The 27,576-nt window shown below is 52.7% G+C and overlaps 2 protein-coding genes across 3 annotated transcripts; one reads left to right on the forward strand and one right to left on the reverse strand.

Moving 5' to 3' along the window:
* Window positions 1-1,110: 1,110 nt before the first annotated feature.
* Window positions 1,111-27,576, reverse strand: OTOP2 (otopetrin 2). The gene is made up of 8 exons (XM_039562546.1): window positions 27,359-27,576; window positions 8,087-8,289; window positions 6,661-7,089; window positions 6,064-6,200; window positions 5,379-5,437; window positions 4,589-4,722; window positions 3,252-4,141; window positions 1,111-2,703 (listed from the first exon to the last, which is right to left on the reverse strand). Exons 3-8 carry the CDS (start codon window positions 7,055-7,057, stop codon window positions 2,533-2,535), a joined length of 1,788 nt encoding a protein of 595 aa, XP_039418480.1. The 5' UTR covers window positions 7,058-7,089; window positions 8,087-8,289; window positions 27,359-27,576; the 3' UTR covers window positions 1,111-2,532.
* On the forward strand, window positions 10,713-21,137 carry USH1G (USH1 protein network component sans). Of its 2 annotated transcripts, XM_010407485.4 has the most exons (3): window positions 10,714-11,431; window positions 18,835-20,076; window positions 20,771-21,137. In XM_010407485.4, the coding sequence occupies exons 1-3, from the start codon at window positions 11,268-11,270 to the stop codon at window positions 20,772-20,774; spliced, it is 1,410 nt and encodes a 469-aa protein (XP_010405787.2). In that variant the 5' UTR covers window positions 10,714-11,267; the 3' UTR covers window positions 20,775-21,137. The 2 variants fall into 2 exon arrangements, with proteins under 2 accessions (XP_010405786.2, XP_010405787.2); XM_010407484.4 differs by lacking the exon at window positions 20,771-21,137 and having other exon boundaries at window positions 10,713-11,431; window positions 18,835-20,080.

Below are 27,576 nucleotides of genomic sequence, written 5' to 3' on the forward strand. Positions count from 1 at the left end.
ACTGACCGTGAGCTGATACCTTCTAGTAGATGATTCTTGAACCCACAAGAGGGTTTACAGTGGAGTTTTCTTAGGGTTTGGATTTTTTTCCTTTTTTGGATTTGTGCTCCCTTTCCCTCTGGCAATACATATGCCCTCCTCTATGGATATACCCCTTTCTTGGTATATAGCTGGGGTTCACTGGGGTTTGTGGCTGGAGGGCAGAAGAAGAATTCAGCCCTTGGTTGGAAGCCCCTGCCATTCCTGTGCTTGCAGCCTGGAGATACCTCAGGTTAGCCAGGGAGCCTCTGCCATCCCCAGAGCATTTTGGTTTATCCCAACAGGACTGTGGTTGGATGTTGTGGTTCCAACTGACCTACCACCCTGGAGTGGTTGATTTGGGATTATTGCCTGTATCAGTGCTGCTTGAGCTGTTGGGGGGTTCTCCTGACACCCACCCTGAGTTTATTTGGCCCCAGAAGTGCCCCTACAGTTGCTGTCCTGGAGAAAAGAGCAGTTCAAAATGTGCCCTGCTTGACCCAGTGCACCCATTGCTGGGAACCTGGGAGCAGGCACCACCAGCAAGAGCATGGAGGAGGAAATCTAGTGTCCCCCCTGGGAACAGACTGGGTGATTGAAAGTATTTTCTGCCCCTGCGTGTGCTCAGCAGCTTGGGCTCAAACAATGTGTGGGGCTGTACGTAGGACTGACGTCTGTGCACTGTTTGCGTCTCTTTTCTGACTTAATTTCAACTGCAGGAGCCACAGAATAATGAGGCTTTTGTTTTAGGAAAGGTAAGGTTTCTAGAGAAAGATTTTATCTTTACCAGAGCAATGGTAAAAATAGATCCAGGCCTTTGCAGGGTCGGTGGGGCTGGGGAGGACTCCCAGGCTGGTGAGGGGAAGGACTGACCCAACTAGAGATGCTGGATCAGTGCAGCCCTCTGAGGGCAGGGGAATCTGGGGTTTTCCCCATGTTCTACCCAGATCAGAGAAAGGCTGGCAGACAGGAACACTGGTGTCAGACCAGCCAGAGGCACTGGTCCCTGCTGGTTTGGTGATCTGGGCTTGGAGGGGAAGGTGGTTGGAAATGCGTCAGCCTGGCTGTGGGGTGGAAAATTGCATCACTCCATTTCAAGTACCATGATTTCCATTTATTATTTTTACTTTGGCAGATGCGCACAGGTCCGTAGGAAAAGGCTTGATGATTTCTGCCACCTCTGCAGTGTTTGTTATTGGAACAATAAACCCTTTATTGGAATGGTTAAACCCTGATTTCTTGAGGATGCAGATAGAGCTCAGCTGTGCCAGTTTGACATGCACCCTCCTGTCCTGGCAGCGAGGGCTTTCTGAGGCTCTGCTTGGATGCTGGGTACAGCAGAGGGGCCCATTTCTACCTCCTGCAGCCCAGGACTCCTGCTCTGAAAGCCCCCTCAATCATTCAGTGGTTCATGGAGAGCTGCAGGCACCCAGAAACCTGAGTCAGGGCCCCAGGGCTTGGGTGCAGGGCTGTGCTCTAAGCCTCAAAGCACACACAGGCTTGAGGGTGCAGCACCAGCATCCTTCAGGACACTGCAGATCAAATTGGCCATGGCATTGCATTGATTTCTGTGTCATAGGGTCCCTTCAGGAGTTCAGTTACAGTGAAAATCAATAAATAACTTTGCATACAAAAATGTTCATATATTTTAAAAAAAAATCATTATGTATTAAAAAAAAAAAGAAAAAAGAAAAAAAAGAAAAATCTCTTTATTATCCCCCAGACTGTATTGCCCACTGCCCACATCATCTTTATGATTCTTGAGCCCTGATTCAGGAAAGCTGAGAAATAAGTGTGCTAGAGCAATCCCATATCAGGGCTAGCCCAGGACCACATGCACAGCTCTCCCTCCTTGGGAAGAGGAGGCTGCAGTGGTGCCTCCTTGGAGAGGAAGGCAGGGGCTGGCACAGGGAAGGGTCGAGAGGGCCCATACACACGGGCAATACAGAGCGGAAAGATTAAAACGGTTCCCAAAGCCTTTGGTGGTTACCAGTTTGTTTTTCACATCTCTGCAGGGGAGTGATTTCCGACTGGCCGTACCAGGAGATGAAGTGGTTTCCCTTTCTGTCCTTCCAGGCCTGTGTCAGCCCCTTGCACTCTCCAGCTCTCTGCGTGCAGGGAGGCTCCGACTGCCCAAGGGTGCTGAGGACCCTCTGGAGAGTCCATCGGTGGCACGGAGTGAACAGGCTTTACCAGGAAGGTGAGTCTCTGCATGAACCAAGGGTAATCACCATGTCCCGCCCTAGACACGTTCCTTTTTTTTAATCTGTTCTCTTTTAAGCTTTAAGAACTTCAGACACACACAGGCACACCCACACATAAGTAGCAAAAATAAAATCTGAACTATGTTTGGATGATCTTCACTGACAGTTCATAAACGCCCCAACACTGCAAGGGGACATGATTCAGGCAGTGCTGGGGACCCCTGGGGACTTCTGGGCAGCCTCCCAGCCCTGGGGTAGGAAGAAGGTGGATTGCTTAAGGAGGATCTCATCTTCCTTGCAAGGGAGCTCTTTAGGACATGATGTAGACCTCCAGCAAACTGGCCACAGCGTGCATTCGGTAGAAGATCCCAAAGGGCAGGCAAATGTCCACGATGGCCGGCCACATGGAATCGCCATAGAAGTTCAGTTCTGTGTCATTGTCAAACTGGGGCCGGGCACCGAACGCTGGCATGATCCAGAGCTGTGGGAGGAAACAGAACAGCACCACAGTGAGAAAGGTGTGTGGTACATCAGGGACCTGCCCAGGAAAGGAGCAACCTCCTAGGCTGTGGATTTTGAGAAGAGATGTGCTACCATGTCTCAAGAAAACCCAGACTTGACCCCAGATATTTGTCACTTTACATTCTTTCTTTAGGGGGTGAAGGGAATGGTTTAATGTAATTTATTGCTTTTAATAAGCTGTCCTACACATCCACTAATACACAATAAAAATACTGAAACTGATTCTTCTCTTGCCCCCACCTCTTGTGTCTGATATTCTGGTGATAAGTGACAGGTCTATTGATGTAGCCTGAAATGTCTTAACTTCAGGGCAGTTGCTCTTTTCTTTTTAGACAACAAGGGAATCACAACTCTGCATTTATAAATATAACTGATGCGCTTTCTGCACAGGGGAGGCACAGAAAGGACTGTTTTCCATAGGCCACATCCTTTCCTTCACAAACCCTTCTCCCTTGTGCTTGTACCCCTCTCCCTCCCCCACAAACTCTTCTCCCTGCATGTACTCACTATGATATTGCTCAGCAGCAGGAACATGGAGATCTCCCTCAAGAACTTCCTCCTCCAGTTCATCTTCTTGGGGGCGGTGAGGGACCTCACGAGGTCAGAAGCGTGCATGGCTTCTGTGCCAGATGCCGCACCGGCGGCCAAGGTGCTGCCCGTGTCGGGCACCCGCAGGGACACGGCGTTGATGTTGACAAAGGTGAGCCCATAGAAGTCCTTCTGGTGAGACTCGTGCTTGTAGTCCTCCTTGGGGGGCTGCCGGTGGAGGCCCTCGATGATGAAGACGTTCTGGAAGGTGTGCTGGGCGATCATTAGGAGGGCGTAGGTGAGGTTGAGCGCGCTGATAGTGTCCCTTGGCGTGCTGGCCACGATGGCCACAATGGAGTAGTAGGAAATGGCATATTGCCCCAAGGCTGCCCCCATCAGCAGGGCCACGTCCAGGGTCCTGGTGGGGTTCTTGTGCCGGTCCATGTCCCTCTTGTCAAACCGGTAGACGACGGAGCCACCGATGCAGACAAGAGACATCAGGCTCAGACAAACAATGTTGAAGATGTAGTACATGGTGAGTGCTTGGCTCTTCTTGCTGGATTCAGTGCTGGAATTTACCTGCACCTCATACAGGATGAGGACTCCCAGACCACTCACGAGGATGATGAGGCCCAACATGATGCCTACAAAGAAGGTCCTTCGGAAGAGCCTGAACTTCAGGCGCTGTATGTGGTGGGAGTGGTGGTCTATGAAGCGTCCAACATTCTTCCACATGACATAGACCATGGCAGAGGCAAAGAGACTGTACTCAATGTTAAAGGGGTACAGCCAAAAGTAGCCGTTCTTGAAGATCTGGCAGATTTGGCTGTTGCAATTGCATTCTTCAACTGAGCTGCTTCTCATTCCCACTGAAACAGGACAAAACCAGACAGATGCAGAGGTATTAAAACAAGGAGCCAACACTTCTCCCTGAAGAACGGGATGCTTGGGGTCAGTGAAAAGCAAGACAAAGGACAGAAGAATACGTGACCACTTTGAAAACAAGCATGCTTCACCCTCAGCTTTCTGGTGCCCAGGCTCTTTCTTAAAAGGTTAACTGTCAGGTTAAATCTTTCTTTTTCCTTCCCTTCTTCATTCCCATCCCATTTGTACAGAGTCTTCCACCTCTCTGACCCCTCTCTGATCGAGGTCAAGAAATGAACATCCAGACTTGGCTTTTAACAAACCAGCCCTGCCAAAGGAATCTCCAGCTCTAAACAGACCTTCTGAAAAGGGATAAAACCCGACTTGCTAAACAGTTTCTACCTGATGGGATCCCCCCCTGGACCAGATAGCTTCACAAAGGGGCAGACTACCTTTCAGGAGCCACCTGAAGATTTCCTCTGTCATGTTTTTCTTCAGCTTTGAATGTGCCTTGTGGACAGACTCGTCTGTCACTGCTGACATCCACACCGCCAGGTTTGTAGTCAGCGTTAGCATCAAGCCACACCTGCAGGAGGAGGAGAAGGTTTGTGACATTAAAGCAGTGGCTCTAGGCCATGTTTCTCCCATCTGTGGTTTAGGTGTGCTCAGAGGGACTGTGGCATCTGCCTGAAGTGGTATGAGGATTCCAGTGGTCCAGGCTAGAAATCTTGATCCTTTCTTTGCTGCCCTCACTCTCTTCCTACTTTTTGTCCATGCTCATGAGAATTAGCAAGGCCTGATTCCCACAGTTGCTTTTGAAAGAGCTTCTCAATAGTGAATAAATTAGTAGATCTAAATTGGTCTCCAGGAGATCCAAAGTGGAGTGCAAAAGTGGACAAGATCATATTTTAGCCTGAGGCTTGCCCACTGCATAGTTATCTTCCCCAGGGAAGAAAAAGTCAACTATGAATCATTATTTAATGACAATTATTTATTTAATACTGTCTACTTTGAGTAATGCTTGTATTCTTGAATTGAATCCCAACCCTGATAGATGCACAGGTCATTAACCACAGCTGCTTGAGCTGGGATCTAAGTTTAGCTGGAGACTGAGCAGGTTTAGTTTTGGACAGCATTAAGGGGTTATCCCCTGGTTACATCTTAGCTGTGTGAGGGAGTACAGAGGGCTCGTGGGGGCCCAGATCTGCTGGCCAGCGGGATTCAAGGAGCAGCAGCGCTCACCTGGTAACGTTCAGGTGCACGTGGATGCAGTCTTTGGCAGAGACCCACAGGAAATATGTCTGCAGGGGAAAGAAAGAGAGTTGTTATTTCCAGCAAAACAAGAAAGCAAAGCACATCCTTCCAAAGGAGGGGTTTCCCTGCAGAGCAGAGAGCAAGCTGGAGCCTCTTTTGCTTGGGTCCACTTGGGCCCACTTGGGCCCAGCCTCGTTCATAATGCTGGCCCTCTGCTGGATGTTCTTTCTTTGCTTCCACTGCCATTGCTCCGCCCATGGCCACTCCTTGTTCTGTCTGAATTGTCCCTCTCTGACCTCTTCCCTCCTTGGCATTGTCCCAGAGCAGGGGGTCCTCTGTTTGGGATCTCAAACTGCAAGCCCCTGCCTTGACTGTCCTTCTCCTCCTTTGTTCTTCATGGAAAAGGAGGCCTGGCTGGCTGGGGGCTTCTCAGAGTTTGTGACAAAAATGTCATGGGATAGGAACAAGTTTAAATCAATGCCTTAGAGTGAGTTGAGTTGCCATAGATAGAAGCTGTCGTGGTTGGAGGGAGAAGATGTGGGCTGGGTGGGGGCTGAGCTAAGCCCTTGTATTTTCTGTGGGGGCAGTTGAATTAAATCCAAGAGATCAGAGCTCCTTCCACTGGTGCCTGTGTCTCTCTACCCCTCCCCAAGACAGAGCACAACCATCTCACCTGGACAACCACAAATATTGCCTGCACAATGGGGTAGATGATTTTGATTGCAGACAGGCAGCTGTAGAAGCTCGAGTAATATCCTATTTTGAACACATCCATGACAAGGCTGAAAATGGCAAATAGGATCAAGCCTCCTGTTGGGGAACAAAAATACTTGTGGTTGGACACATATGTGCATACATGAGCTAATGCAGATGGGTGAGAGGAAGAAGAGGAACTGTTGTCATGAAGAGGCTTTGCTTCTACTGCTGTTTTTCCTCTCTCAGCACCCAAATTATCTTGGCAACAACAAAATAATACAATAATTTTGGCTGGAAATGATTTTCAAACAGCCTGGCATGCTGGGGCTAACAGCTCTTGCAACGGCAGTGGGAGGGATCCTGGTGTAAGTTACCAAGAGCCTTTGTGGATAGAGGGAGACCAGGCAGTGAACCCCGTGGAGGGACCAGGAGCTGACCTGAAGCAGGGCACGGTGCCATGCCCCAGTCCATCAGCAGGAAGAGGCTCTGCCCAGATCTTTGCTGCTTCCCTTGTAATAACTGATGCTCCCATGACCTGTCCATCCTGCATCTCCCCTCCAGCCCCAGCACATACCTCTCAGCCAGATGGGCCCGGCGTGGGAGTCCTTGCCGAGGATGGCACCCGGGCACCGGGAGGTGCCGGCGAGGTAGAAGATGATCCAGATGATGACTATCAGCATCATGACAGTCAGCAGGAAGAAGACATCGTAGTCGTGCACAGCGATCTTCTCGAAAGCCCCACTGCTCACCAGCGTGCAGGCCAGCAGGGCCAAGTGCACAGCCAGCAGGATGGAGAACATGCGGCCACCCTTCTTCCACACTTCCTTGGAGGCAGGAGTGGAGGGGGCCTGGTGGCTGAAAGATGCTATCTGGCTCGAAGCCAGGCTGGCTTTGTCGTCCTTGTGTCCGCAGCCCATGCTGGAGTGGGGGTGTCCGAGCTCGCTGTCCTTCAGCCCAGGCTCCTCGGTCATGGTTCAACCAAGGCTCTGCCTGAGGGTCTGTGCTGTTGGGAAGAGAGGCCCATGACTGAGAGGTGCATTTGGAACGGCCCAGGACTGGGCCAAAGCAGGACACGTGACGAGGAGGAGAGGATGTATCACAGGAACAGGGAAGGCTGAGACAGGGAGTGCAAGAAGAGGGATGAGCTCATTTTTGAACTTTCCTTTCCTGGTTCCCTGGAGGTTTTTTTGCTTAAGATGCTCTTGCTCGGGGAGATCCCAGGTCAGTTTAATCAAGTGTGTTTAATTGGTCACACAACATTTATGTGCTTATTGATGCAAGATTTGGAGAAGCACCAAAAAGAACTCGCAGGATCAAATATCCTGGGGCAAACAGCCAGTGTGGTTTGAATTCTAAATGTCAAACAGTAAACATTCTGAGAAATTGTTATACTTCCTTGCTGAAGAACAGGCTAGCACAAGGTAAGAAACCCCCGGGAATCTTTGGACCATCTCATCATAGTTTGTAGCAGTTCCTGCAGGAAGGGTGTGAACTACCTGAGTTGTCATGTCCTCTAAAGCCCCCCTGCCTCTGCCAAGTTTCGGATTTCATTGATTCTCTGTGAAAAGCCTGAAACAAAGCAAATTAACCATCCAAACTGAAAGGAATGCGATGGATTTGTCTTTACAAACAAACTGTGGGTCTGCTGATAGGTAAAGATAGATACTGAGAGATGAAAGAAGCAATGGGAAGAACCATAAGTTCCATAGGAAAAGAAAAAGGGGGGTGTACATCAGAAGGCGGGCTGTATTAGGTGATTCGGGAAGTCTCTACCTCCTAAGTACCTCAGCCAATGGGGAAAGACAGAGGGAAATGCAGCCAGGAAATAGGATAAAAAGGAGGCTGCGTCCTCTAACAATTTGAGAGACCCCAGGGGAACTGCCCCGTGGCCTCTCCCTTTATTCAAATAAAGTAGCAGGGCTCCTCTGTCTCCTCTTTGGACATAAACCTCTGGTGTTCGTGGATTCATTTTCCTGACAAAACAAAGCCATTCCACCAACCTGTTTTGCTGCCTGGGATCCAAATCTCTGCTCCTGCCAGGCTGAGAAGTTTCCCTGTTGCTGCAGCTTGGTCAGTTGAGGAATTTATACCCGTTGGGACGTCTCTGTGATTTATACCATGTCTGGAGCTGACAGCAGGGCTTTGTGGGCTTCTCAGAGAAACTCATGTGATCCATTTTGTGCAATAGCTGATTTTGGGGAAGCTGGAGAGAGATGAGGAGATAAGGGTTATTTGCCTAGTGAGAACAGGAGTTGACAACACTGCTAAGCGTGGCACGGACCGCTTGGTCATAGGGTCATGGTCACCACAGAGCAAGACCACCCCACCAAATCCATCTCCTTACATGCATGACGTCTCTTCCCTTGAGAGGAGATTGTTTAGGTGATGAACTTATCTTTGGCAATGATTTTGTGCTTGGCTTTCTGCTTACTGGAGAACGATAAACATTGTGCCCCACCCTGTGCTATTCAAATCAGTCCACTCCATGCCTCGGAGGTTCTTGAGGAAAAGGAAGAAATTTGCATTTGTACCTGTTCAGTGCCAAGGGAAACTCAATCCTGTCCCACCCATGATGTCATCAACGAGGAAGGTTTAGCACTAGAGAAGGGCAGGATTTAGAGACTGGGATTTGTGTTCCCCTTTGCTGACGCACTGCCTTTAACTTTTCAGGGTGGGATTACTGTTCTCTGGACCTCAGGACCTTAACTCCTCTCCTTCCAAGGGAGTAACCATGTCACAAACCACAGGGCAGATATGATTCAAACATTTGTCTGGTAAGGGGACAGTTTCTGCTCAAGGTCCCTTTCACCCAGCTGCATGTTTTGTGGGGGAGCTACAGGAGTCCCACGGCAGCTCTGGGTGGATGGGGACAAGTTTTAGTCCTTGAAATGCCTCTTTTGGAGATGTCTCTCCTGCTTTCCCCCTTCAGGGCAAGCACGGAGCTGGGGCCATTTGCTGTGTGTTTCCTCAGTACTGTTCCTGCCTGCTCACCGTGTCCCTCTTGCAGCACTGAATTGTGTGGGATGGGGAAGGAGAGCTCAGGATCCACTGTAGAGCCCAGGGAGAGCTCCGTGCGTCCCTCCCGTGCTGCCACCAGCAGCACCGGCTCTGCCCTGCCTGGCCTCTGCTGATCCATAGGGATTCCTGCTGGGCTAAGTGGTTGCTCTCCTCTCAGCCTGCGGCCTTTCCCGAGGAAGCCCGGGCCTCCCTGAAGTAAACCCGAGCTGATAATCGTGCTTTTGCAGAGGCCAGAGGTTCAGAGGCCCCTCGGGCTAAACGCACTGGTTTATCCTCCCTCTTTCGTCCTTACCAGCCAGCAACAGAGGAAAGAGTGTTACTGCCTTGGGCAATGCTCCCAGTCCCCCTGGCAGCCACCGTACGGCGCAACAAACTTAATTAGTAACAATACAAGAATCATTAAATAACGCCGGTAATGAATTGCAGGCGTTACTGTGCTGCTTTTCACCTGCAAGGATCCCAGCAACAAATACCTCCGTGGCTACTACATCCCGTCAGGACTTGCCCAGGGAGGCTGAGCTGGTGCAAACCGACCTGTTGAGGTGAGCAAAGCCCGCAGGGAGCAGAGCCTGGCTCTGATGCACTTCCAGGTGTCCCCGGGCAGCCGGGAGGGTGACACCGTGTCGGTCACCCGGGGATTAATCACTGCATCTTGCATGGATGCACCTGGCACTGCTTTAGGGCCGCCCTCCTCCTGTCTTGGGGCATTTTTTCTTCCTTACAAAAATAAGCTGCCTTTCTCACTGTTTAAGCTCCTCTCTGCTCATTGCCTTTCAAGACTTCCTGATGCTGTCTTACAGTCTTTCCCCATTTTTTCCACTCTCCTCCCATTTCTCAACCATCTGATGGCTCTGCCTTCACCCTCTACAAACCCTGTGCCTGTCCTAGGGCCATGGTGACACACACAGGATCCGGCCCTGGAGATCTGGATCCATTCCCAGAGTCAGGACATGACAGGTAAAACGAACAAGAGAGTAGCAGGAAATTCCTCCTCCACGTCAGCATGTCCCAGGGGATACAATCCACCGATTCACCCTTGAGCGTAATGGATTGGGACAGCTTCGTGCTTCGGTCAGCATCCAGGCTTGGCTCCCTCTTTTCCGACAGCAGAGGGTGCCCGGGACCCGGGAATGCGGTGCTGGAGACATTGCCTGGGGCCGTGCAGCTCCCCGAGGGTCTCACCCAGCCGGGAATTCTGTGTCAGCATAAAAGACACCAGAGGCCGAACACTGCACCCCCTGCACATCGCAGTGAAGTACCGAGTTACACACAGAGTCTGGGTTTTTTTTTTTTTAGTCTCCAGAGAGGGAAAAGAGGTGAGGAAGGGAATTTTTCCAGCCTTTATGAGTTTCCTTGGTTTATCAGATTCCTGTTGTGCAGTTTGTTGTGCAATTCTTTGGAGAGCAGAATTCTGTGGGTATAGGCAGGGTAGATGGGGGACAGGGATGGTGACTGGGTCTGCTGTTGTCTTCCTAGTGATACTAGGGAGATTAAATATAAATATAAATATAAATATAAATATAAATATAAATATATATGTATCACTCTCTCTCTCTTTTTTTTCCAATGGGAAAAGCTGAGCTGTGAACACCCCTGGTATTACTTTGGAATCAGTCACCAAACTGCTCTCAGCCAGCTCTGCACAGAGCAGGACTATCTATCACAGGGCTGTGAGTGGAGGCCGTGGGGGCTCGTGCTCCACTGACCCACTCTTCCTCCTCTGGCTACTGCTGCCCCTTCCTTGAGATGGGGTCGCTATGAAATACAGGCATATTGGGCAGGACACAGCCCAGGAGAGCCTTTCTGACAGCCTGCTGTGCTTTGGGGACACGTAAACCTGGCGAATTGTCACTGTGTGACCCCGTGCTGAGCCCGACAGAGCGATGCTGCTTAATTGGAGCTTTTAATGTGCCGTGGAGCTGGTGCGTGTTACAAGGAGCCGGGGCCGGAGGATGCTTAGGACCCAGGGGAAGCGCTGTGGAGCCTGGCTGGCTGGGCTTGGAACAACTCCTGCCTCCCCGGCCAGGACTTCTCAGGTGTCCTGGTACGCGGAGCTGTGCGAGGCGAGCGGGGCCCTCCTGGCAGCTGCCCCTGCCCCACGTCCCTGCCCATGCTCTGAACCCCCTGAGCACCCATGTGCTGGCCCGGGGACCCCTTCACACCATGAATGACCAGTACCACCGAGCCGCCCGGGACGGCTACCTGGACCTGCTGAAGGAAGCCACCAAGAAGGACCTGAACTCGCCGGATGAGGATGGCATGACCCCGACCCTATGGGCCGCCTACCACGGCAACCTGGATGCCCTGCGCCTCATTGTCAGCAGAGGGTGAGTGTTGGCCAGGGCACGGTGCTGGTCTGGGGAACAGAGTAGCTGAGACCCCCTTCTTTCCCCCTTCCCTGCTCGCAGGTCAGTGCACCCCACAAAATTATGGCTTCTGTCCATAAGACCCCTGCTCCTGTCCTCCTTGCTGTTACTTTTCTCTGCTTGTGGTGCTTTGAATCTAATCCGACACTCCTGGTAACTGCTCTGTGTTTTCCCAGCTCCTCTGACCCTGTAAGTGCTCCTGCCCCCAGCCCTGCTTGCAGCACCCTGGGTAGGGACGAGTTGCCCTTTCCAAGTGCTTTGTAATCTTTTACAGCTCCTGTAAAGACAAACACATTCTGTTGCTGAACTGAAAAAAGCCCTTTAAAGTGAGGGGGCAGAGAGAATAACTGCTCCCTCTGTCCCAAGAATGCTCACAGAGGGATGTGTGCAGTGCCAGCTGGCAGTGGGTGGCACTTGTCTGTTTTACCCAAAGCAAGGTCTCAGTATGTGACCTCTGGGCAGCTTGTCATACACTTGGAGCCTGGAAAATTCGGGTTTTCCAAGAGCAGATTTCTTTAAGCCCAGTCTCCCCCACAGGGCCTGCTCCATACTGGTCTGTCTCTCTGTACCTCACCCTGGGCTGCCAAATCTTAGAGTTTCTGGCTCCCTAAATGTGGATGTGGTGGAGAGGTGGGAGTGGGATTTAGGGGACCTGTTAGACTGGAGGGATTTACGCCTTGGTGTTGGGGGAGGTCTGTGCTAAAGCAAGATCTGCCATTCCTAGTTCTTCTGGGACAGTCTGTGACTCTCCAGTTCTTACCAACCCCCCAAGGACACATCCCAGTGCTTCCTTCTGCTCCAGTAGCTTTTCTGAGCATCTCATCTAAAGCCATCCAAGCTGGAGTGGCTTCTGCCTTGTGTTGAGAGGTTGCTGGTGCTGATTTTGATTTATGTCTTGCTAATATTGAGGGATGGTACTGAGGTCAGCAGCCTGGATGGACATCACACCTCCTTGGAAGGGCTTTGCTTCTCCATGTTGGGCTTGGTGGGGCTGTCAGCTCCCATGCAGGGATTTTTGGTCCATCCTGTGCTGTGTTAGCAGCTCTTGTACCTGTCCAGCCACATCTCCACTGTACCTGTTCCTGGGCTCTTGCCATCTCCTGATACTCTGGCTTGCTTGTGCAAAACCTTCAGCCAGTACCCCACCTGTGCTCACAGGCAGAGCTCCTCCATCCATTGTTGTCCTTTCATTGTAAATCATTTCCTTTCAGATCCTGGGGGAAGAAAGGCTGTGTACAGAGTAGCTTTGAGAAGTCCTTGAGCACCTGATGCAGCAGGAGTGTGTTCAGGAAAAGATTGTTTCAGAGTCTGGAAGGGAGAGAGCAAGACAGTGCTCCGAGTGGAGCATCCTGAGATGGTCCTGGGCTGAGAACCCTGTGATGCTTCTCTGGGTGGGGGCTCTGTGACTCCCCGTGTACCTCCCAGGAAAGACTGCACCCAGCAAAAACCTGCCCAGAGCTCCTGTCAGGACAGGAATTGCTAGCCAGGGCCAGAGAGACATGGGAGGAAGGCTCAGGGGATGAGACCCTGAAGTTCAAAATGGTTCCAAAGACTTTGATGGCCAAGAAGTCAATCTGGAAGGCTCAAGCGGAGGATGAATGCCCCTTCAGAAAGGCAAAGCCTTTTGGACTGACTTTATAATCTCTTTATAACACTGTATCTCCTCATACTGCTCATCTCCATCACAAGGCACCCTGCAGCACCCCTGCCTGCCCTGCCAACCCCCATCCAAGCCAGCAGTTTCTGCCTCTCCACAAAGCCCAAGGGCTGCTTTTATAAACTCACATTGGCTTAAAAGGTCCTTGTGGGCTTAAATTGTGTTCGAGTGCAGCCTGGCTGCTGTTTAATTAACAACCTAATATACATTTGTTCCTGACAAGGAAAACAGCCTGGCAAAAGCCCAGTGCCCTTTACATGATGGATGGTGGAGCAAGGTACGTGGCTGTGCGACTGCAGGATGTGTTTGCATTCTTGCACTCATCTCCATGTGTCAGATCCTTGCCTAGGGCCACAGAGGGACCAGCAAAGTGCTTGGCATGGAGGCAGGCACATCCCTGCTCCTTGGAGCTGGCTTTGGGCCTGTGAGAGGCAGGGAAAGCACCAGCCTGGGGACAAGGGTACCAGAGAGGTGCAATTGTGCAAGACCCAGGAGAGCCTGAGGGCAGACCTTGTAATTTTCTGCCAGTGCCCAGGATGATGTGCCACAGTATTTAAGCCTTGTTCAGAGATGAAACTTAATGCTGTGTTATATAGGTTACTATTACACCTGCACAGTAACAACTGTGAGGCAAGAGGGAGGGCTCTGAGTATCCCAAAATATCAGGGAATTGCTCTCTGGCCTCTGCTGCCAAAATATTCCTCCTTTGGTTCAGAGAGCCCCACACTACAAGGCAGGGGAGTGTGGGACTATGGCACGGGGCAGTGTCTAGGGGAATGGGGGCTTTGGGGCTGGCCTGGCTCCATGCAGGGATGGGGTGGGAGGCATCTTCAGGGTCTGAGCAGGCTGGTGAGCCTCCAGCTGGGATGCATGGGGATGTCAAAGCACAGAGGGTGATGGGGGAGTCCTGGGGCAGCAAGAAACACCAAAATCTCCTTGCCAGTTCTGGGCAGCTGTGCCAGTGCCCAAACAAGCCAAGGCATAGAGTGCTGGGACCAGGCTGTTATGAAATGTCCTAGTGAGGGTGGCCAGAGAAACCCTGAGAAAGCAGGACTGTGGGAGGGGGCTCCTGGGGGCCAAAATCATGGCTCTAATGGTCATGCCAGGCAGGTGGGCACATCTAGGCTCTGTCATCAGTGAAGGAGCACCATCCATATGTGCTCAGCAGGTTGTGGTGTCAGGCTGAAAGAGGGAGGGGGAAAGAAATCCTTTGGTAGATCCTTGAGGGAAGCTCGTTGCCCCAACCGACATGGAAGGGGTAATGAAGCAGACTTATTGCTGTGCCCTTACCAGCTGCTGATGTGTCTGTGCCTCTGTGCCCCCTTTGCAACGGACAGAGAGAGGGTTTGGGATGGAGGGATCAGCAGTGGCTCATCCTTCTTGTTTGCCACACAAAAAGCCTTTTTCTTCCTCCTGGCTGGGCTCCAGTGAGGAAAACAAACTCAATTAACATGATGGCTGGGAAGAGGCAGGCGAGCTGGCATTTAGCATTGCAGCTTTTCAGACACAGTAATTCTTCAGTGGGGTTCATTAGGAACCACGGTGGCCGTGGCGGGCACCAGTCCAGCTCCAGTTATAGGCAGGTCTGGGGGCCTTTGCTGGGATCAGCCAGGACTTCCTTGGAGTGGACAGCAGGAGAGGTGAGGATGTGTCTGCAGGTCCTCACTCAGCTTTGTCACCCAGCAGAGCTGGTCCTCAGTTTCCCTTCTTACAAAAACAGGGGGTGGGGATACTTTGAATGTCAGTGGCAGAGGGGACAGGTGGCTCAGCCATGGTTTGGGGGTGACGGTGGCTCCTGACATCAGCCAGGCTGCTCAAGGGCATCACATCACCCCAGCCAGGGCAGGGTTGCAGCGGAGGTTGCAGCAAAGGCACGTGAAGGTGATGTGCATCCTCTGCACGCCACAGGGCCGGAGGCCACGTGGGAGCCAGGGCAGCCTGGCTGTGCTGGTGGGGACATTCCCTGCTGGGAAGGTGAAGGAGCAGGGTGGGGCACTGCTGCAGCTTCGTGGCTTCCGGCACCTGAGCTGTCTGCTGGGAGTGAGGGTGAGCCCTGGGCATGGCGAGGTGCTGAGCCAGGAGACGTGGCCCCGGGCACTGCCCCAGCATGGACAGTCACCCGGCTCAGGAACTGCCAGCCCAGCTTTCTGCTGGGACAAGAGGCAGAGAGCCCTGGCACGACCCTCATCTACAGTGTCTCTGCTGGATTTTTTGGGATTTGAATTTGGAGAACAGCTGAATCCTTGGGCTACCACCACCTGGGCAAAACTTGGCATATAGGACCCAAAGCTCTGCTGTGGGCCCAAAACCTCATATTTTCTGTTCTTTTCTAGGCTTTACTTGGCTCATTGTCCTGACTGACTATGCTGAAGGTAGTGAGGATTGTTCCTCAAGCCATAAATTATTTTTTTTTACTCTTCCTCTATTCAAAACCATTTTATGGGAGCCAGAGACACTCTGCACCCAGCCAGCTCCTGCTCTGAGGCCTCACACACAGCCAAGAGCCAAGGGTGAGCCAGCCCTTTGCTATTGGAGGAACTTCACACATGCAGCCAGGGAAGAACATATGTAAGTGCCACTGGATTCCCCACTGGCTAATTGGGATCCTACGGGAGAAGCACAGGGGAAAAACCAGCAGGAAGGGAGTGAGTGTGCATGTCATGGTGCAAACGCAGTGACTCAGGAGATGCACATGTCCACCTAAGGGGCCCAATTAACAGTGTTTTAATAATGATTATTACAGGAGTTGACTCAGTGCTTGAAAACGCTTTGAAGCTGAGAAGTGCTGCACTTTACACCTGTTATTAAAATATGTTCCCACTTAGTGGACCCTGCAGTCAGCATCTCCTCATGTGCAGCACCCCGGAGGTGAAGTTTTGCTCAGACAGACACCTGCCAGAGGGAGGGCCTCATGTTTATTATCTGAGTTGAATCAAACATCTCTACTTTGCAAGTCACCGTTCTTCTTTTCTTCTGATGCATTTTTAGCGCCTGTGGCAGGCATTTATAGGGCAGAGGGCCTGAGAGATCTCATTTTGCTCTGATACTCTTGCTTCTAGACAGTGGAAATGACCACAGAAAGCTGGTTTGGATGTTCTTTCCCCTCACTCTCTGAGCAAAGTAGACCTGCACATATGAAACCCTCAAGACCTCCCTGGCTTAGCCCTGAACCAGAGAGACCTGAGAATAGGCTCCAAAAGGTACTTTATGGATTGAGCATCCACACACTTGGTTTAGGGAGCAAGACTGTTTCCAGGGAGTCCACTGCTCAGTCACTGTGCACATCATGAGTCCATGTACACACTGGGACCCTCATGGTGCCCTGGCTCACCTGCCCACACATGCCAGGCACACAAGTGCCCTTTCAGAGCACACCAAACAAACCAACAGCCCTTCACACACCAGAGTCTCTCCACCAGCACCAGCAGTTCCATGTGGAACAGCTTCACTGGCTCTTTAAATCCAGCTCCATCAATAATTTACTCTTCTCTTGCAATTCATCAAATATTTATCCTACCCATGCATTTCCCAGCCTGGACATGTCACTACGAGGGTAGAGGCAAGGGCTGGGGAGTTACTGCTCCTGGGAACTCAGCATTGCCAGAGTACTATCATCAGCTCCCTTCTCTCCTTTTCTTGGCTTCATGTCTTCTCAACCCCGTGATCTCCTGCCTTCCCCCTCCCTATCACCCATCTTTGAAACCTTTTTCTCCTTCTATGAGAGATGTCAAAGGCTCTGCTCAGAAGTCCTGAAGGGTTTGTGGGGTTTTTTTGCCTTACAGAGTTTTGAACCTTTTGACTAACTTGCTGAATTTGCCAATGAGCTCAAGGTTGTACTTACTACGTTTCTGTGAATTTAGTGAAAACACATTTATGATGGAGTTACAGCTCATGCTCCCACAGAGAAAGCTGAGTGCACCTCATAGCAGTTTTCAGGGAGTTAGGAAGCTCATACTCTGGGTCCAAATAATCTCCAGCTTAAACTCTGGACAGGCTTTATTGTTTCTGTAAAACCTGAGGATTGCAAACTTGGCATTACACTGACTGGGCAGCTCCTCTCTGTCTCTGCTGCCCCTTGGACAGTGTTCCAAGCAGGCAGTGGGGTCCCTGTGTGGGGGTGAATGTGCTGGATGAGGCTGTTTCTGGGGTTTGTGCATTGGCACAAAGTGATGAAGGTGCAAAGCAGCAGGGCAAAGAGGTCCCTCTGCTCCTGTGATCTCCTGCTCTTTCCCTGGAGAAGTTTTCGGACTGTTTAAAGTCAGACAAGCCATAGCTCAGACCACATGGGATTTGGGAGAGGGCTCTGGGCTCTGCTTCTCCCAGCTTTTGTCACCACAGAACTTAAAGCAGCAAGGAGTTAAGTAACCCTTGCTGAAGGTCTCAAGTGTGCATTTAAGGAGCTGGACTTGATGATCCTTGATGGGTCACTTCCAACTCTCCATATTCTATGATTTGCTTTCTGCACTCCTGGTGTCACCATGGATTGGAGATGAGGTCTGCTGCGTTCCTCCGGAGCTCGCTGAAAGGGTGGTGTGGGAACAGGCAGGAGCTGTACTGAACCAGAGCTCTGCCAGGGCCCTGCTGCCCACGAGGAGTTGCTCCTGAGGGTGGTGGAGCTGCCCAGCCTTAATAAAAGGCTTTGCCATATCCATGTGCATGGAGGGAGAGCGCCCTGTTGACAGATACTGCTGCTGGCTGCATATCATTAGCACACACGCTCAGGAGAGGGCTGGTGCCAGCAGGGGTGTGAACTTTCTCTTGTTTCACCTGAGCACAAATACAGAGGAATGTCAGGAGGACAGACTTCCCTTGAATCCCAGATTTGTGTTTGTCCTGGCACAGGGGGCAGGAGATGTGGGCAAGTGGTTGTGTCCTGCCAGCAGCTTGCTGGGGCAGGGGCTGCAGATGCTACTGGCAGTGTCCAGCTCTTGAGGAGTGCAGAAACCTAATCTCCACTTTCTCTGAAACTGGATTCTCAGGATGTGCTAATACCAACATGCTTCCAGCCGTGCTGTCAAGACCAAGCACAGTACGGCAAAATCCCCCAGAGAACCCCAATGCCAAGGCCAAGGACAGCCAATTCACTCTTATTCTCTCCTGCCAGCATTCCCCTTTGTGCCACAGATTTCCCCAAGTGCCAAGGAACAGGTGGGTGGGAAGGTACGGCAGCTGGGGGGTTTCAGAACCGCTGCTGAGGATGGGTGTTTCATGGTGGGATCCCAAGGTCTCCCACCCAGGATGTGGCATACAGAGAGGCATTTTGGCATGCCCCCCCACAGAGTCTGAAAGAAGCCAAGATCTGAAGACAAAATCTGACTAGAATTTAATGGGATATTTGAGATTTGAAATTTCCTACCAAGCTTAAGGCCTAAGCTGGAATCAGACGCATACCTCAGCTCTGGGCTGTTCAGAACCTGGCTTGCCTTCCCCCAGAAGTTGGTTTGATGCAGGAATACATTTGTCTTGAGACCTAAATTCAACTGACATTGCCACAGACTTGCACGTGGGGCACATGATTCCACGTCAGTAGTACACCCCTCCAGAAGACCCCTTTAAAATTAAATTGCAGGAACCAGAGGCATGTAGCTTGATATTTCAAAGAGCCAACAGTTCATGGTGCTGATTTGCCCCTGCACAGCTGGGAATATCTCAGTGGAGTCTGTCATCAATCCCTGCATGCTAACCAGTTGTTTTTCTTGCTGCCTAGGGGAGATCCAGACAAATGTGACATCTGGGGGAACACCCCCCTCCACCTGGCAGCAGCCAACGGCCACCTGAACTGCCTCTCCTTCCTCATCTCCTTTGGGGCCAACATCTGGTGCCTGGACAATGACTACCACACCCCACTGGACATGGCAGCCATGAAGGGGCACATGGAGTGTGTGCGGTACCTGGACTCGATTGCTGCCAAGCAGAGCAGCCTCAACCCCAAGCTGGTGAGCAAACTGAAGGACAAGGCCTTTCGAGATGCAGAGAGGAGGATTAAGGACTGTGTGAAGCTGCAGAAGAAGCACCACGAAAGGATGGAGAAACGGTACAGAAAGGAGATGTCAGATAATTCGGATACCATGAGCTTTTCCAGCTATTCAAGCAGCACCTTAAGCAAGAAGTTCCAGCACATGTCTATGGTGACTTCCCTGCCATATTCACAAGCCACCATCCACGGCACAGCCAAGGGAAAGACGAAAATACAAAAGAAATTAGAGAAGAAGAAGCAGGTGGACGGGACATTCAAGATCTACGAGGATGGGAGGAAAAGCGTGCGCTCTCTGTCCGGTCTGCAGCTGGGCAACGACGTCATGTTTGTGAAGCAGGGCACATACGCCAGCCCCAAGGAGTGGACTCGCCGCAATATCCGAGACATGTTCCTCACGGATGAAGACACTGTCTCCCGTGCCATAAGCGACCCGGGTTTGCACATGGACTCTGCCCACTCGGAGGTCAGCACCGACTCCGGACACGACTCCTTGTTCAACCGCCCCGGGCTGGGCACCATGGTGTTCCGGCGCAACTACGTCAGCAGCGGGCTCTTCGGGATCGGCCGGGAGGACGGGGGCGTGCTGGGGGAGGACAGCGCCGATGGGATGGGCATCAAACTGCGGAGCCGCCTGCAGCGCTCGCCAAGTCTCAACGACAGCATTGGCAGTGCCAACAGCCTGCAGGAGAGGAACGCGGAGGAGCTGCCCTGGGATGAGGTGGAGCTGGGCTTAGACGATGACGACGAACCAGACACCAGCCCCTTGGAAACTTTTCTGGCTTCCCTGCACATGTTTGAGTTCATCTCCATCCTGAAGAAGGAAAAGATTGACTTGGAGGCCCTCATGCTGTGCTCAGACAATGACCTGAAGAGCATCAATATCCCATTGGGCCCCAGGAAAAAGATTGTGGATGCCATCCAGAGGAGACGACAAACGCTGGAGAAGCCAGATGTCATTGTAGACACTGAACTGTAAGTAGGAGATGGGGTGTCTGAGAGGTTAAACTCTTCAGCAGGTGGAGATGTGGATAATGTAATGTCTTGTTTTCAACCTGCTTGGAAGAGTAGGAGTCCAGGTAACCTCAGCACTTCCGTGTGTGGGCAAATTCCTGCTCGTGTGGAAAGGATGAGAGTTTGGAGAGGTGGCAGTAGCATTAGTTCATTACTCAACAGCCCTAATGTGACTGGGCAGGACGTGAAGCCCTTGTTTTGTTTCATAACCCATATGAATGCAGACTGCTCTGTGGTCTGATGCTTCTCAGTCCCTGTAGCTGAGATTTTCAACCACGCTGGGGCTTGTCTTGACTCTTCACCTTTTGAAGACGTTAGGAAATCAACCGCAATTCCCGGTGGGAGCCGGCTGACGGCAGTGCCCGGTGGCATTGGGAATCCTTCCCCAAGTGCTTGAGATCTTACTCAGGCCTCTGGAGATTGCATATCTGGGTTGGAGCTGTTGCTGTTTTATGGTATTTCCAGGGTTTGGTTGGTAGAGTTAAAGGACCGTGTGCCTTTCAGAGAGGTGAAGGGAAGGCCACGTGCACTGACACCCCAATTCACTGGGTTGTTTGGGCTTCCCAGCCTTCAGATATCTGTGTGCTGCTTTTACAGCCTTTCAGTACAGCTTGTTCTTGGAGGTGCTGATAGATTTTTCTCTCTCCCTTTGCAGATAGCAGCAGCATCTTTTTTTTTTTTATGCTCGAGAAACAAACCCAGTTCTAAGTTGCCAGAAAACACAAGCCAGAGACTCTCTTCCTGGGGCAGCTGAAAGCTACAGCCATCCCCACCAGTCCCACAGGACTGCTCCCTTGCTCTGCTCCCTGTCTGTGCGATGCTCCTGGGTGGTTCCCGGCACAGAGATCGGACCAGGCAGCTCCAACCTGCCAACCTTCAAGGGACCACTCACTGGAGGAAGGAGTGAGCTGCACAGCTGGCTGGGACGCTGCTGTCACAGGCTGTGAGACCACACCAAGCCATGAACGGAAGGAGATAACATGATATTTTCAAAGGGATCCAAAATAAATAATTACAATCCATTCTTCCCTGAGCAAGTGGTTGTTTTGGGGTTTGGGCTTGAGGAGAGGAGGGTTGGGGAATTTTGCTCTCTCTCCTGGTGAGAAGGATCATCTTGTCTGGTGCTGTGTTTTTGGAAGGGAGTTCTGATTACCGTGGTCTCAGTTTGAGATGTGCCAGCCCTGACTTTGGCCAGCTGGTGCCCAGTAAGTCTGTGAGTCCGGTCTGTGCTGTCTTGAGGGCAAAATCCAGAATGAAGATGATGCTTTGAACATGTTGGTAGTTGCCTTCCAGTGGTCAAATGGCTGTTTCACAGACGCAACATTTCTGTCCCATCTCTCCGGGGCACTGAGCTGTGTCAGTAGGTTGTGTGCAAAGGACCTTGTCTCTGAAATCCAGGAATTTCCCAGGACTGAGCACAGCAGCGAGCTGCAGCCCAGAGCCTCTTCTGAGCATCCCTGATGCATCAGTGCTCAAAGCACAGCTCTGAACTGCAGTGTCAGGTGTTTCCACAGACCCGTCCCACTGACCATTGCACTCCCAGCTCCACTGCAGCATTTTACAGGTGATCTGGGAATGGCTCCTGGGGGGCAGGAGTTTCTGGGGTGCAGCAGCAGGATGGGCAGTGACAGATCCTAATGAGGGAGAGTCAGCAGCCCATGCCATGGGGTGTTGGCAAAGTGCCTGTTCAGGCTGTGATGCAGACTGCCAGATCAGAAAAATGCTGCACGTTGTTACTGGTGTTGCTTATCCACTTTATTTTGCAGGGATGCAAATGATAAGGAATGACCTGTTTGTGCTCGTCCCAGGCCAGGCTGGCATCTGGACCCCACTTAGTCCCTTTGGAGCTGCAGAGGCTGTGGTTATGCTGTTTGGAAGACAGGGACTGGTTTGGTGTGAAGCAGCTGTGCCACTCTGCCTGTGCTTGCCCTGGGTGTGTGGGTGTAGGGGAGGAAAATTACTCTTTGCAAGTTAGAAATACTCAGGTGTCCTGCTGCTCCCCAAGTGGCTGAATCCCCACCAGGAGAGGTGTGGGGTCCCAGCCTCATGCCACTGCACACAGGGATGCTCCAGCATCCCCCACACACCACCACTGCGCTGAGGATCCGAGATCTTTCTGCACAGATGCAAACTGATTTGGTTTTTTTAAGCATTTTGAAGACCTAACAGTGCATTTATATTTGAAATTACAAGTTCTGCATAACTCTTGGCTCAATTTCCAGGCAAAAGGGGGAGAGATCAGATGTGCTGAGTCAGTGAGTTCTCCAAGAAGGCTGCACTACCCCAGCCCCAGCACTGTTTTCTTTGGTCCCTTTCCAAAGCCCAGGGCTGTGTCCCAGCAGGGAGAGCAGTGGTTTGGCTGATGTCACAGCTCCCTCTGCCGGGACCGGGTCTGGGAGAGCAGGATAGGACCCACAGCCCACTGGGATCCACTGCTGCCAGCAGGACGTGCACCCTCAGGCCAGTTTTCAGGTGAGGCTGTGATGACTAAATTCACCCTCTTCCTCATGCACATGTGAGCCTCATCCAAGCCCTCTGGCCCTTCTCTGGATAACTGCCAGAGTGCCAGCTGCCCACCACGAACCAGTCCCCAGCCCCAGTATCCCCAGGGATGGATTGTGCCTTTGGGTCTGTGCTGGGCACAGGAGGGGAGTGACTTGCCATGGCTCACTCCAGTGCAATGGGGACCAGTTTATCCCAGCAGATGGCAAAGAGAAGTGGATCTATTGGCTTGGCACCCACTGGAGACCTTAGCAGGCCAGGCACTGGGATGTGGAGGGTATTTCAGAGCTCTAGGCACTTGGGGTGTGCACACTCCCTAACTTTTGCACTGTTGCTTAGGAGCACCCAGGCAGTTGCTGATGTTGAGCTGATGCTGACAGAGATCTTTTCTCCCAACTTGTCTTTCCTTCAAAGAGCCAGTGAAATGTTTGGTGACATGACAGTACCCAAGTGCCATGGGACGTGTCGTGCATAGCTAAGACCAAGCCCAAAAATGCCATTTGGGATCACCAAGCCCTGAGATCAACGTGGTCACCTCTGTGATGCAGGGAGAGCCAAAACTGAGCTGTGGCATCAATGCAGAGCCAAAGAGATGGGCTCTGTGGGATGAGGAGGGTGGTCTGTGGGCATGGGGTGGCTGTCACTGGCATCAAAAGCCCCAGAACAAGCACCTGCATTTGGATCTCATGTGTGTTCCTTGTCTTGAGGTTTGGTCCACAGTTTCCAGCCAGGTTTGTCTCACAAAGTGTGGGGCCACAGTCCTTGCAGGACACAACATCCAAAGCCCTGGCCAAAGAGGTGTTTCCTGCATTCCAATCCCCCCTGTCCAGCTGAGTTGCTGCATCCCACTGGGCTCATGATGCAGCCAGGCTCCTCTTGCCCTGGGCATGAGGAGGAAATGTGGCTGTCCCCAGGTTCTCAGAGCTCAGCTTGCCCTGTGGCTGCTCTGCCCATCGGAGCTTCCACGGGAAAACCTCACGGTGCTCATTACACTCCACAACGAGAACAACAAGCTCCTTTCTGAGAGGGCACTTGTGAAAGCAGGGTGGAGACCAAGGCTGGCACACCCTGGAGAACACCCTTAAATACCCTCCCAAACAGAAACCCAGCCAGGCAGCAGGTTTCCCCGTCCCACTGCTGCCAACCAGCAAACACAGTCCCTTGTCCCGGCCTGTGGCACCAGAGCAGGCAGGGCCTGCAGTGGATGGCAGCATGTGCCCGTCAGGGAACCAGTGACCCTGGGGACGCTTGTCCTGTAACACCCCAAGCCACAAACACCAAACCACCCTGTGCCTGTGTTAAATGGGGCTTCCCAGCAAAACCCGTCCCCTTGGTTTAGCTTGGACACGTGTTTCCTTGCTCCTGACGGTGTAGAAGGTGGTCTGTAGGGAGTGGAGAAAGGCCAATGGGCCATGCCAGTGGTCAAGCCATGGCATGGACACTCCATCCTTAAGCTGGACATCCTCAGCTCCTCAGCTAAAGGAGCATTGCTCACATGATGCTGATTCCCAGGCCCTGCCTTTATCCCCAGGCAGCTGCTGCAAGAGGGGCTGTACTGGCACTCATTAGCACTCAGGTGCTCCAGACCACAGTCTGGAGCTGGGAGAGAGCAGGGGAGGTTTTTGGGGATGACTGAGGTCCTACAGTGGTGGTGTTGGAGATGTGGGTTTGCAGGCACCACTGAAGCATTCCTGCTTGGCTGCTGGGTACCACCACTCGCCCATGGGGACGTGGCTGCTTCCCCAGGCTGCTGGCAGCACCAGGTTATTGGCTGCTGCCTTCAGATGGCACATGTGCTCAGCCTTGCCACGTGGGATTGACATGGGAACTGAGAAAGGACATCGACCACAGGACACTGGGTAGGTCCTACAGGACACTAGATAGGTCCTACAGGTAGAGAGGACCAGGAGAAGGCATCTTCCTTGGGCTGGAGCACCTTGTCCTCAGCCCTGCATGGTGCTCCTCTCCCCCAGGCTCGCCCGGAGCTGGTGACAGCCACGGTGCCCACACCGGAGGGTGACTCTGGGGTCCAGGACCTGCCAGGCCAGCGTGGGCCATTTCACCCCACTTGCTTAACTATTTCCTGCCCATCCCACCAGGGATTCACTTCCTGGCCCAGCAGCTGAGTAATGCATGGCTGCAGGAAGGTGCATGGCCAGGATGGAGGCAAGGGGCAAGGGGATTGTTGCAGAGCACCCCCGGCATGCTCTGGCTTTGCTGTGCCTTGCATGGTGTTCCCTGGCAGCCCAGCACAGGGATGGATGTGCCACTGATATGGGTTGGATGCAGCACCTCACAGGGGCCTTGCAACTGCTTTTGGGAGTCTCCATGGCTATTCCCAAAACTGAAGTGCCCCAAAAAGCAGAAGCATGGACACAGCTCAGCGTGTCTCCCCAGTGACACGCTGAGTGGACCAGGAAAGTGGGAGAAGTTGAGGGCCATTTTATTTAAATTCTGGCTTTAGATATTAACAGGGCAAATAATTTTCTACATTTACAACTCATAAATTTTCCACTTAATGCCCATTCGTAAGTATTAGCAAAATATCAAGCAATGCCATGGATTCTGACACCAGTTTTCTCAAGGCTGGAGTGAGCTCCCTGGTACCCACTGTCCTGGTACCCATCATCCTGGCTTGCTCCCAAGAAGGAGCACAGGGACACATCTGCAGATGGCACCGAGCATCCCGGGGGGGAGCCAGGGCAGAGAAAGGTGTGAGGCATCACCAGTGTCCTGGGCCCACTCAGGATTCATCCCACTGGGCACTGACAGTGCTGCTGGGGAAAAGTGTACTTGGAGCACAGGCACCACCTGACTATCCCAGGTCATTGCCCAGGACATCATCATCCCCAGCTGCTGAACATCCCTGGTCCCCCATGACACCCAGGCCCTGGCACAGCCCTGAAACCTGCAGGGAGGATGGGCTCCTGGAAACACTGCTGCAAGGAAACTGAAACTGGGGAACTATTTTAGGAGGACTTGACTCAAGCCCAGTGATGGAGCTGGCTCTGTGCCCTCCACGTGCTGGGGTGAGAACACTGAGCAGTCAGGAACAGCCCCAGCACCACAACATCCCCTGTGTGAACAACAAATCAGCTCAGCAGGGATACCTGGATCCCAGGGGTGATGGCAGGTGGGAAACCCTCAGTAGCCAGGACAATACCAACAGTGGCTCCTTGGCAGTGCTGGTAGCTGTGACCATGCTGTGCCTGGGGCAAATACTTGCACTGCAGGATTGATGCTCTGGATGGCCTGTACATCCTGCTCTGGACACTTTGGTGGGAGAAAGTGGGGGGCAAAGGCACTGAGGGGGTTGTGGGACCCTTGGCTGGTGTGGGGCCAGGCCAATGACTGTCACTACATGTGCCATGGCACCGCCTGCCCTGTGGCACCGGGGATCCCTGTTCACAGAGCCTGAGCTCCAGGGTGCCTCTGAGGGCTGTGGTGATCCCAACTTTCATCATTATCTCTCTCCTTCTTGGAGTGACAGAGACAACCTTCCTGCTGCTCCTGATCTCTGTCTAAGCTTTAATCTTTCGGTCTGTACTTTGACAACAACTATATCTTCCTGTTCTAACACATCGGCACTCTACACAGCCAGCAGAGCCACCCAGCCCAGAAAGTCCTGGTGGGACCAGGAGCAGCCATCACCAAAGGAGACACCTGGGTGAAGGCTGGGCCACCCAGTCCCTCATGGAACTGCACTGGCTGGAGCAGCAAGTGCAGGGCTGCCAGGGTGGCATCCAGTCCAAACACCACCTAAACCCAGACAGTAAGCAAGCATGGATGGACTTCCCAAGGCTCCCATCTCCTCTCTGTTGAGGCTGCAGCCACCGCTGCCTGGGCAGAGGTAGAAGCAGGCTCAGCTCCAGCCCAAGGACGGGCTCTGCCCTCACAGGAGGCGCCAGCGACAGATCTGTCTGCCACAACATCCCTTTGTTCCCATCCATTATCTCTACCCCAGGAAACAGCAAAACTCAGCAGGCATGACCATGTCCAAGCAAAGCCTGGGATCCTCACCCACGCTCATCCCCCCAGGACACTGCCCTGGGCTCTCTGGCTGCGTTTTGGAAATGCACCCATGTCTGGGATGGCCGGGCTTCACATGTCCCCATACGTGGAGTGCAGTGCCAGCAGATGTGGGCAGCACTGGTGACCAGTGTAGAGAAATGTGTGGGAATTCCAGAATGCCAAAAGGCCTGAACAGGGCAGAAGGCGGATTCTGGAAGCAGGCCTGGTGCTGCCTTTTACGTCTGCGGTGATAAACCCACAGCCTGGCCCTTCTCCACAGCCACAAACAAACCCTGAGCGTGGCACTGTGGCTCGGCTGACCCGGGATGCCTGCGTGTCACAGCACCAGAGTCAGACGGGGATGCTACCCCCAAACCTTTCCACATCCCTGGCACTGCACACCTCCCACACCAACGCCCCTTATTTCAGCACCTCGACCCCACCAATGTTTTGGAGCAGACTTCCCAGGGCAGGGGGATGCCGTGGGGTCCCACGAGGCCAGGGAAGGCTGAGCAGCACAGCTGCCCACCTGGAGAGGGATGGGAAGCTGCACAGGGCATCCATGACCCCCTCGGAGCCGCTACCTCCGGAGGAGCAGGGAGCCCAGCCCTCGGCCCCGGCTCAATAACCGAGCTAACGAGAGCCGCTGTCAACAAGTCCGCAGCTCCCCAGCCGGCGCAGGAAGGACGCCTGCTCCAGGGATCCGGGAGGAGAAACCTGTTTCACTGACCTTGCTCCATCACCGCCTTCCTGGCTGCGCCGTGGGCGTTTGGGGCTGCGGCGGGGGGCGAGCGGCTCGGCGGCCCCTCAGGGGCACGGCGAGGAGGAGGAGGAGGAGGAGGAGGAGGAGGAGCGGGGCTGGGGCCGCATCGCCGGCGGGCCGGGGCGCGGGGGACGCGCCGGGCGGGAGGGAGGGAGGATGAGCCCCGCTCCGTCGATGCCGAACCT

Source organism: Corvus cornix, chromosome 18, assembly GCF_000738735.6.
Source record: "Corvus cornix cornix isolate S_Up_H32 chromosome 18, ASM73873v5, whole genome shotgun sequence".
NCBI classification, from domain to species: Eukaryota; Metazoa; Chordata; class Aves; order Passeriformes; family Corvidae; genus Corvus; species Corvus cornix.

Coding starts and splice junctions, on each gene's coding strand:
- OTOP2 (XM_039562546.1), bottom strand. CDS start 7,057: ATGACCGAGGAGCCTGGGCTGAAGGACAGCGAGCTCGGACACCCCCAC. Junction 5,438..6,063: donor CAATATTTGTGGTTGTCCAG/GTGAGATGGTTG, acceptor TTTCCCCTGCAG/ACATATTTCCTGTGGGTCTC. Junction 2,704..3,251: donor TGCTGCTGAGCAATATCATA/GTGAGTACATGC, acceptor TTCCTCCCACAG/CTCTGGATCATGCCAGCGTT.
- USH1G (XM_010407484.4), top strand. CDS start 11,268: ATGAATGACCAGTACCACCGAGCCGCCCGGGACGGCTACCTGGACCTG. Junction 11,432..18,834: donor CGCCTCATTGTCAGCAGAGG/GTGAGTGTTGGC, acceptor CTTGCTGCCTAG/GGGAGATCCAGACAAATGTG.